The sequence below is a fragment of the Rhinichthys klamathensis genome, unplaced genomic scaffold (assembly GCF_029890125.1).
Source record: "Rhinichthys klamathensis goyatoka isolate OS25496 unplaced genomic scaffold, OSU_Roscu_1.1 h1tg000029l_1, whole genome shotgun sequence".
Taxonomy (NCBI): Eukaryota; Metazoa; Chordata; class Actinopteri; order Cypriniformes; family Leuciscidae; genus Rhinichthys; species Rhinichthys klamathensis.
In genome coordinates this window covers 1,852,343-1,862,271 of record NW_026606579.1, presented here as the reverse complement: position 1 = coordinate 1,862,271, position 9,929 = coordinate 1,852,343, and the positions used below count along the sequence as shown (strand labels likewise).

The window sequence follows — 9,929 nt, the reverse complement described above, 5'->3', positions numbered from 1 at the left end:
GCTATCTGCTGAAATGCATTGACGTGTTTTTGTGCTAGTGTTTGTTGTATTATTAATGTGTTATTTCATTTTCGATTTTGGTTAAATAATATCTGCTAATGAAATGCGTCTTTAGAAGGCTGCCTATTCTGGGCAAGTCCAAAATAAAACTTTAAATCAACTCGACTCAGAAGAGGCTCAGAGCAGCTGTGAGATTCGTCTTACATGTTGTTGCTAACTATTTATGATCGTTAGTGTTTGTATATGCAGCAGAACTCAACTCGTTTGGGATTTCTCTCATGACTGTTCTGTGGTAAACTTCTTCTGCGGATGGTTTTTGTGTTAGTAGTTGTTCAGAAGACCGCTGGCACATAATAATTAGTGTTTATTTGAGTGTCAGTAGTGTCCTGCGGGTGAGGGTCATCTTCATCAGTGGTCAATCGAACTGTCAGCCTCCCAGTGGGAGCCGGGTGTCATCATCTCTCCTCAGTCTTGGGCCGGATTCACAAAAAAAATTTTTATGTAAGGTAAATAGAAGTGCAGTTCATAGAGAAAAAATATTTTTTTAAGAACGTCTTAATTGTCAGGCGTCAATAACTTTTTGAATGTAAAGTTTGTAAAATGTGTTAATACATTAACTGTTAGAAGAATTTATTTGATAGATTATAAAAGTATATAGTACTAATAGGTATTGGAATGCTTAATATTTGATTTTTTAAAAATCATTAAAAGTTTTAGCATTGTAGATTTAAGATTCATTTATGGAAGCACGTTTCCACCATGGAATAAAAAAATAAAAAGGTCAATTCAAATTCGAGTTCATATCTTGCCATTCAGACTTTTTTCCCACGCAGAATTGCAATTCTGAGGGGGAAAAAAACTGACTTTTATGAAAAAAATAATAATAATTTTGACAATTACGACTTTTTCCCTCACAATTCTGATGGAAAAAATTGTAATTGCGAGATATAAACTTTATTTCTCAGATTTGTGGCTTTATATTTCGTGGCTATATATATTTTATTCCATGGTGGAAACAAGCTTCCATGCAAATTGGAGATTCATGATGAACATACTTTTCAAGAATTTAAACTTAAATGTAAAGTTTTAACATTCTACAAAATATTCTAAACTGCCATTTTATTATTATTTGATAATAGGGACAGTTCTCTCTCTCTCTCTCTCTCTCTCTCTCTCTCTCACACACACACATAATAATTTATTATACACATGTCATAATTTACTCATCTTCTTTTGTTCCACAGAAGAAAGAAAGTCAGACAGGTTTGGAACAACATGAAGGTATGTCCTTGTGTTGTTTTTATTGGTCACCAACACAGTTTGGTTGCCAACATTCTTCAAACTATCTTCTTTAGCGAATATGCAAGAAATGTGAGACAGTGTGTTGAGTTTATCAAAAAGGGGTTTATTGTGTTTTCCCACACCCCTAGAGTTATATATAAAAAGTAAAAGAATGTTAGAATAAGAAATGTTTTTTAAGAATACAGGGATTAAAACATAAATACTTGAACAGTATGTTTCTGGAAAAATACATTATGTAGTACGATACAGAAAGATGTGTTAGGGTTTTCCTGCCTAGCATAATTACATCTGCATCGCTTCTGGTCTCAGCGGTAATAAAGTTAGCTTGCTTTGGATAAGGCACAAAAAGATTTCTCTCTTTAGTCTGGTCCATCTCAACAATGCCATTAAGTGTCAGACATATACATTTGGTAATCCAGTGATCACTTGTAACCAGTGTTATTGCTGTACAGACAGTCCTTTATCTGCACAGTATGTCAATGTCAGTAGATCAGTCAATCTCCCTTTTTTGATGTGTCTGACTCAACATTGGGTAAGATGTTGGGATGAGTTCCCGTCGTCTTTGTAATCCAATGGAAACGGGAGGTCAGTTACACAGTGTTGCAGGTCGGCGTCGGGACGGTCAGAGATCGTCTGCTTCCTCTGAGCTGAAGCTGCTCCTGCGACTGCTCCCTTTAGACGCCGCGGGCGATCCGGCGGAGAGGAGTGGGTCGGTCCCGAAGGGCGAGAGGGGGTCGTCCATCAGGATCTCGTCCAGCCGATGCTCTTCTTTCAAGGTGCTGCAGAAGAAGTCAGTGAAGTGGGAGAGAGGATCTGAGAAGGTGGTGGAGCCGTCGGTCTGTTCTCCGCCGTTCCCCACGACCATGGCCGCCGGTAAGGGTGTCCGCTGGGTGTAGTCCGGGCTGCTCATGTCCTCCTGAGGGTAGAGGGGGGGCTGTCCTGGCTGCGGGGGGGTCGGGTGCTGCTTCAGGAGATGGGATGAAAGTTCAACTGCTCCCATTGGAGCAGCCATACTGGGCAGACCGTGAGCACGAGCCTGGATTTCCAACTCCTGTCAAAGATACACACAGGAAGGTGGGTTGAGATAAACTGTCCACTTTGCATTCAGGCCGTCCGGGTCAAGTCGGACAGAAATAGATGGCACTCTAATTTGGTCTCTTTCCTTCTTCTTTTTTGCTCTAGGCCCTTATGAACCATAAACACATGAAGGGGTGCATTCAACTTCAAAAACTCATCCATCACAGAGATCAATTCTGAGGTAACGTTACAACAGGACAGCTTAACGGTGTGTGGCGCACAATCATTAACTTGCCCAGACCTTTGGCCTTGAGCTGACACCATTACACAGTTTTTGGTGAAAATATTCTTAAATTGGTCATGTTTATTCATTTGAGTACATTTTACTGAAAAGCAAAATAAACCAAATAATTGACATTTTATACATATTTAAATATCTGATTAATGTTATATGTATAGAATGAGTTTGGGTGATTGGATCATTTAAAACATTATTATTGGATATTACATTAATGTTCTGTATTTTTCTTTGAAAAACATTAATATCAGGCATTTTTTGGGTGTTATGTTTTTTTTAATACTTTTAATTTTGTATTTTTATTATGGAGTAATAGTATTTAACAACACGTATGCACTATATAATTAGCGTTAGGTTTAGGGTTAGTTGCTTGAATTTACTGTAGTCAAAACAGTAAATTATGCATAATTACATGCAAGATGTGTAACATGGACACTGTAAAAAAAAGTGTGACCTCATATTCTTTATTTGTTTACTCATCTTCTTATAAATTAAAATCATTTAAATATAATGATGTGCACGTTTATTACTCCCTTTTGTTATTGTTGATTAAATAATAAAAAAATAAAAATAATGAAAAGATTTGTTCACTCATTTGGTCGATGAGATTAACACTAATTACTAACCTAATACTCCTGCAAGTGTCTACACTAAGCGCTATGGTTTCATATTTCCATTACTCCCACACATCATCTGTAGCGGAGACAGTCTAAATGAGCTATTGCATTGCCTCTCAGCGTGGGTATCTTCAGACACTCAATTGAGGTATTATTAGCATTAGCTTTTGGAAAGGAAGCCTCGGGGTAATTACTTTGAGGGCTAATTGCGATGTCTTCACATGTGTGAAGAAGACTCGCGCCTGGTCCGTGAATATGTCAATACTGTTGGAAACTAATGCATAAATTCAGACAAGGAGCCCAGCTCTTCAAAGTTATTAGCCCTCATAATCTAATTCCGGGGCACATTCCTCTCCTGACGAAGCTGTAGCCGCTATTATTAATCAGATAATCAGCTCAGCTCACCGTGTTTCGAAGCGGGGCCGGAAAGGCGGTTACAAACATGGATAGGAGCAGGTCGCTCAGATGTCAGGCACACGGGGAGGTGTGTTTGAACCTTTGTTTTCAGGCTAAGCTGGTAAAGATGGTCATCAGCGTAAGTGACCAGTTTAGTGTGGACACTATCATGCTGGTTTTAGCTGCTTGTCCATCAATGTTGGGGAGTAACGAACTAAAAGTACTGATACCTACTAGGTTTTTAGTAGAGTGACTTTTTTTTGCTTCCAGTTTCAAGCTAATTTTCCAACGAGAAACAAAACAAAATGCAATATTGCTCAATTTTACTGCATTTTATCATGTCTGTAGATCTGACAAGGAGAGAGTTATTCAGGTTATTCATTGTCAAACAAACAACTCACCAAATCATTTTTGCCCCTTGGTCTGTTATGTACAGTAGGTAATTCTGCTGTTTCTGTTGTAACTCTTTTTGACTTAATTATGAATTATTGTTTTTCCCCATTTTTTTTTAAATAAAATTACGGTTAATTTAATGCTATCAGCCCAATTTAGATGTTATTTCGGATAAATGCTCCAAGTGTAGAATTAAATTGTTTCATCTGATAGTTTATAAAGATGTCATTGTCTTAGCTTGGAATGTAAGCTGATCTTTTGTCATCATTTCATGTTTTACATCACTCGCTTAAAAAAAAAAAAAAAAAAAATCTTGCCTTTCGCTCCTACAACCATCGCTTTCTACCGTCTCTCATGTCTACATCTCATTCTCTGGCCATATTCCCCTCGTTCACTTGTTCTTTTTGTGTCTTTACCTGGATTCGTAGCTGGAGTCTTCTGTTGGCCTGTTCTAGTTTCTTCTGTCGGCTCTCGAGATCACGGGCGTGCTGCTGCTCTTTCTGCAGCCACTTAATGTATTCCACCGAGGCCTTGAGGATCGTCCCTTTGTTCCAGCGCATATCACTGGCAGAGAAACGTAAAAGATAACCTTTCTCAACACCGCCTTTGCATCAGCAGAACTTTCATACACAGAGAAAAGCCTCACAAGGGTCTCCTTTTTTTCCCCAGGACCAAGAAACTGTGATTTACATGGCCAATTATTCATTCTCGGACATTACCTTGCCTTTGAATGGGAATTTTAATGGAATAGTTAAGTACGTCTGCAGAAAGACCATTCTGTGGCCCCTTGTACGGTAAAATTAATCCCTGAGCAAAAATAGGTGTCGGAAGAGGCAGAAAAAAAATTGGACTTTGGAAGCCGAACTAAAGTGCAGTCATTCCCGATACCATTACTTTTTAAAAGGAGGAAAGTGTCGTGAAATTGTCTCTTTCTTTGGAATAAGATGTTGGCCTGATCGGAGCTAATAATCTCCTTTATCTTGTGTTAATGGCAAGGTGACAGCACTAGACTTCCATTTAAATTCGATAAAAAGTTCAATTAAGCCGGGGCAATGGGCTCCCTGTCTGCACCGTACTTCATCTCTGGGTTCAGTTGTGCTTAAACTTTAGTTCAAATGGTCTATACTTTGCCTTGAACCTCATTTTCATCATTCAGATGGTGGTCTGTTCGCGCTGTAGGTATTTCCTTGAGAAATGAGCCCTGTACTGTCATTTTGTCTCTCCTTCAGGGTCATTTTGCCCTGTCTTTAAGAGTCTATCTCTGATGTGAAGACTTTGAGTTCGGCTGTGAATCCAGTAAGACTTGTACTTACGGGTCATTTGATTTCGGTATCAGCGTTCCCAGCTCTTTGATCCTGTAGTTGATGTTGTATCGCCGTCGTCTTTCAACTGGCAATTATGAGAACAAAGTAAGTCATGCAGCAATATTAATATTAAATAGAAATAATTAATCGAATTACAATATTGAATGGCTTATTATTGAATAGAAATAATTACATTAAATATTTAACCATCATATTTTGTTGAAAGTGACTTGAACTGTCTTTTTAGACCCTAAATTACATTTAAGTAATTAATAAATAAAATAACATTTTGAAATTAGCCTCATTATCCCAAAAATCTGAAAGAATATTGGTAACAGTCTGCAATACGTTTCCATTCATTAACATTAGTTAACTGCATTAGTTAACATAACAATGGAAAGTATGCTAAATGTTAATTTCAGCATTTACTAATACATTATTAAAATTAAAAGTATCTGTTAATATAAATGGTCACACTTTAGATTAGGGTCCAATTCCTTCTATTAACTATGACTTTTGCCTCAATAAACTCCTAATTACCGCTTATTAATAGTTCGTAAGGCATTTAAGTTTAGGTATTGGGTGGATTAAGGGATGTAGAATATGGTAATGCAGAATAAGGCATTAATACGCGCTTTATAAGTACTAATAAACAGCTAATATCCTAGTAATATGCATGCTAATAATTTGACTGTTATATGGAATACAGCCACTTTGCTTCAGTTCTGGAGTCAATTTGAGTCCCATAAAAAGCACACCACAAAAAGAAAAGCCATTTTTTGAGCATTTTTGTTAACAACAGATTCCCGGAGGAATTTTCCGGGCCTCTGGGTCTCTAAACAGAACACGAGGGTTAAATAAGCAAGTGCAAATGCCCTCTTACTTAGATTGTGGTTGTCTTTTTTCTGTCTTTCTTTGGCCGTGACTCTGGTGTCGTGTTCTGTAAGAGAAGAAGAAAGGATGGGAGGGTTATTGCAGAAACTAATAAGTGTATATCCAAAGGTAAGTTGAACATCATGCTGATGCAAAAAAAAGAAAAAAATCCATTAGATTAATAACATCATTAGTTTTAACAACTTCCTAGCCAGTCCTCAAGATTCCTGCCTAGTCCCAAAACAACAGCCATCTCATGCAGCCTTTTTGTGTCTGAATAAGTGTCATTCTCACCAGACTAGTCAACACCAGATCTCTGTCTTAATGTAGAAAAGCTGTGTATCTTCTTTTAATCCTTCCGGACCTTCCGATTAATCTGCTGCTGACATCCCGGAGCGGGTGAAGAGGAGGGAGGCCTAATGCTTCTGCATTCATATTCACATTCTTCCAAATTATATAATTGGGAGCAGTGATTGGATTTCTCAATTCATTTCTGCTGATTCAATAAGGTCATTTGAGCCGTGCGTAACCAAACAAGAGCGCCGTGCAGCACGCTTATGTGAAAAAGATAGTAATGCACTTATTTTCCTGCCGGAGTGAAGAGTTCTCCAGGCATCCTTTCTATTTCCTGAATCAATTAGCTTTACTTGATGCATGACATTCATAAGAAAAAAGGCACCCACAAAGGAGGAATTGTGCCATGTCTATCATGCTAAGAATACATGCTACCATATCCCGCTCACTGAAGCATTGATAATGAAGAATGAGAGCAACACAATGGCGAGCTAAACACGGAGCACGCGGACTCTTAGAATAAGACAGCTGGATAATAACATGAAACATACAGTTGTGTTTGGCTTTCACAGCCTGGGCCTTCTGGAATAACACATGTGGAATGAGCCCGTCTGGGTTTGCTTTGCTAGGTCTATTTACAGTATGCCCTTGATTTATTTGTATTTTTTTCTGAATTTCCAGAAGGAAAGATTATGTTGTGTTGTTTTGTTTTTAATAGCTCGGTTGAATAGGACTTTTCTTCCCTACATGCACGTATAAAATACATTATATTTATGTGTATGCATCTGACATACTTTTATCCAAAGCAACTTACAGTGGATTCAGGATATCTATATTTTTTAGCATATTTTTATATTGACTAATTATATTTCGTCATATTATACTGCAATTAGAGTGATGGATTGTAGACTTTTTACACTAATTTTGAGGATTAAAACGTGTTGATGAGAGGCAGATGAAAGCATAATCAAATGAACTAAATATTTTTTATTTTCATATTGACTTTAATTATATTTGATTATATTATACTACAATAAAAGTGTTCCCAAGAAACACACAAAAATAATATTTACTATTATTATTATTTTTTGTGTGTTTATTGGGAACACTTATCACAGTATAATATAATGAAATATAGCAGAAGTCAATTTAAAAAATATATAATTTAGAAAATAATGAAGTATGCCAAATGCATAAACGTTAATGTAATTTTGAGACGGCTAATTTATCATTCATAATTCAAGTATGGAGCTAGTTGTGACAAGGTCACAAGTTTAAGTATTTAAATATTTCTTTGTTTATAGGTCCATTCATTCATTTTATTTTTGTGTTCTTAGGTCACAAGTTAAGTCCCAAGAAACACACAAAAAAAATGTTTTGTCCCAACACATTTTTTGTGTTCTTCGGTCACAAAATAAGTCCCAAGAAACACAAAAAACCTTATTCTTTATATATTTATTTGTGTTTTCTTACACTCTTAGAAGAAAAGGTTCTATATGGACAGGTGACAGGTGTTTCATATATAAAACCTTTTCGGGATTCCTATTATGGCATCATTTTAAGCATTCAGCTTTAATTAATTAATTTTCTTTTAATTAATTTGACATTTTAAGAATTAAACAGCTCGAAAACACTTCATCGCTAGAAACAAATCGTGAAAGTATTATGCAATCATTTAAGACATTTGCGTTCTTTAAAATGAAGTCAAGAACCCGCCTAGAGCTCTATATAGAACCCCACTGAAACTTTTTTTTTTCTAAGAGTGTCGGGACTTACACTCATGACCTTGTCATGGCTATTGCAATGCTCTACCAGATGAGAAACAGAAAATGAACCGTTTCAAAACTGCAGTCGCATCTTTGCGGTTTTTAATCTGAAACGAAACTGCTCCTGTAAGTGTTTCTTTCTGAAATGCCTTTGCCAACAGCAACAGCACAGGTCCTGCTCGGACAGGCGTCTGTGCCCTTCTGTGCTCCGTACCGGTGACTTCCATTTTAACTGAGAGCTTTGTGGGCAATGAGGGTGAGCGGCAGTCTTACCTTGTTCACCGCCGTACATCTCCAGCATGCTGTTGTTCAGTGACACCTTCAGAGGAAAGAGAGAGCAAGTCTAGATTCACACAGGGACATTAAATGTTCATCTATCTATGTGATCTTTTATCCAGTCTATTTTGCGTAATATGTTTGGTGTTACATGCATGATTTATGACACTGACATTCTCTATGTTAAGAGTAAACAGGCCTAGATGAAGTTTTCCTGCTTTTTTACACTTATTTTGAGGATCAATATTACAGCCAGATGATGCATACAGATTACAGATTATTACAGCCAGATGATGCATAATCAAATGAACTCAAATATATAAAATGAGGATGTTATGAATGACGGATGATCAAATTCTGAATTTCTGCAGAGCTAAGTCAGTCTATGAGTCTTAAATGAGCAGATAAACTCAGCAAAACTCCAGGAGACAAAAGAGAGCGCTGTAGAGCTTTTTTTTTATTTTTTATTCTCGGTTTCTATTATTCTGGAGGAGTTTTGCTATGGCATAATCGGTCAGCACCATTTACATCTACATGTACGTTTTTCGCCATCTACCATTCCAGCTAGAGCAGTGAAAAGCCCACTTCTGTCAGCGTTTAGGTGAAATGTAAATGTAGTCCAGGATTAAAGAGGAGGTCAGAGTGTTACAGGAAGACAGAAGTGGCAGGCGCTATAGTGTTTCCTCCGCTCGTACGCGCTCTCCATTATCTCAGTAGGGGAAAGAGTGCGCTTATCAACATGAAAGATTGCCACAGCCCCTTGACTGTTGGCGTCGTAATCGCTTCAATCCATTCCCATCATGTTAGCAGATATGTTGACACGGGGAAGCGGCTTGATGCGTCGTGCTGTATGACTAATTAGAACGAATTGATCCGTTTAAGCATGGTATCATTTCTGAACAAGTCCACTGGGAGAGAAGATATTAGCTCAATCTGATGCTTGACTGCTTACTCAAATACAAAACTCTCGCTTGCTCATTCTCTCTCTCTCTCTCTCTGCACACTCTGCCTTATTCGTTCCCATCATGCTCTTAGTATCACATACCTCTCTAGTGAGTTCAGGTGTTGTGGTCATCACAACTCAAGCGATGCATTGTCCATCTACGGACGTCAGTATGACAGTAGCAATTTTATGCTGGTCTCACACATAGTTGGGCCACTTGTGTGCCCAGATGCTTACCTAAGGGTTTTCATTGGCTCTAGCTGAATTGCAATGCCTTCGCAGAATGCGCTTTTGGCATTTAGCAGAGTTGAGGTATTTTTCTAGCTTGCTCCCTCTTTCTGTTTTGGAGAAGTGATCACTCATTAACATAGTCTGGCTCTTCTAAGGCATACCTCTCTGCATGCCGACAACATTAACAGACTAATCTGTATTGTTCCACTGTTTAAAGCC

The 9,929-nt window shown here is 37.7% G+C and overlaps 1 protein-coding gene across 5 annotated transcripts in view; it reads right to left on the bottom strand.

The window, feature by feature from the left end:
* Window positions 1-1,384: 1,384 nt before the first annotated feature.
* Window positions 1,385-9,929, bottom strand: part of tfec (transcription factor EC) — a 53,384-nt gene continuing 44,839 nt past the window's right edge. For all 5 annotated transcript variants that reach the window (XM_056245247.1, XM_056245246.1, XM_056245249.1 and 2 more), the window contains 5 exons: window positions 8,534-8,579; window positions 6,211-6,267; window positions 5,337-5,412; window positions 4,440-4,587; window positions 1,385-2,353 (listed from right to left, as the gene is read on the bottom strand). In XM_056245247.1, the coding sequence (XP_056101222.1) occupies window positions 1,925-2,353; window positions 4,440-4,587; window positions 5,337-5,412; window positions 6,211-6,267; window positions 8,534-8,579 (756 nt within the window). In that variant the 3' untranslated portion in view covers window positions 1,385-1,924. The remainder of the gene's footprint in view (window positions 2,354-4,439; window positions 4,588-5,336; window positions 5,413-6,210; window positions 6,268-8,533; window positions 8,580-9,929) is intronic.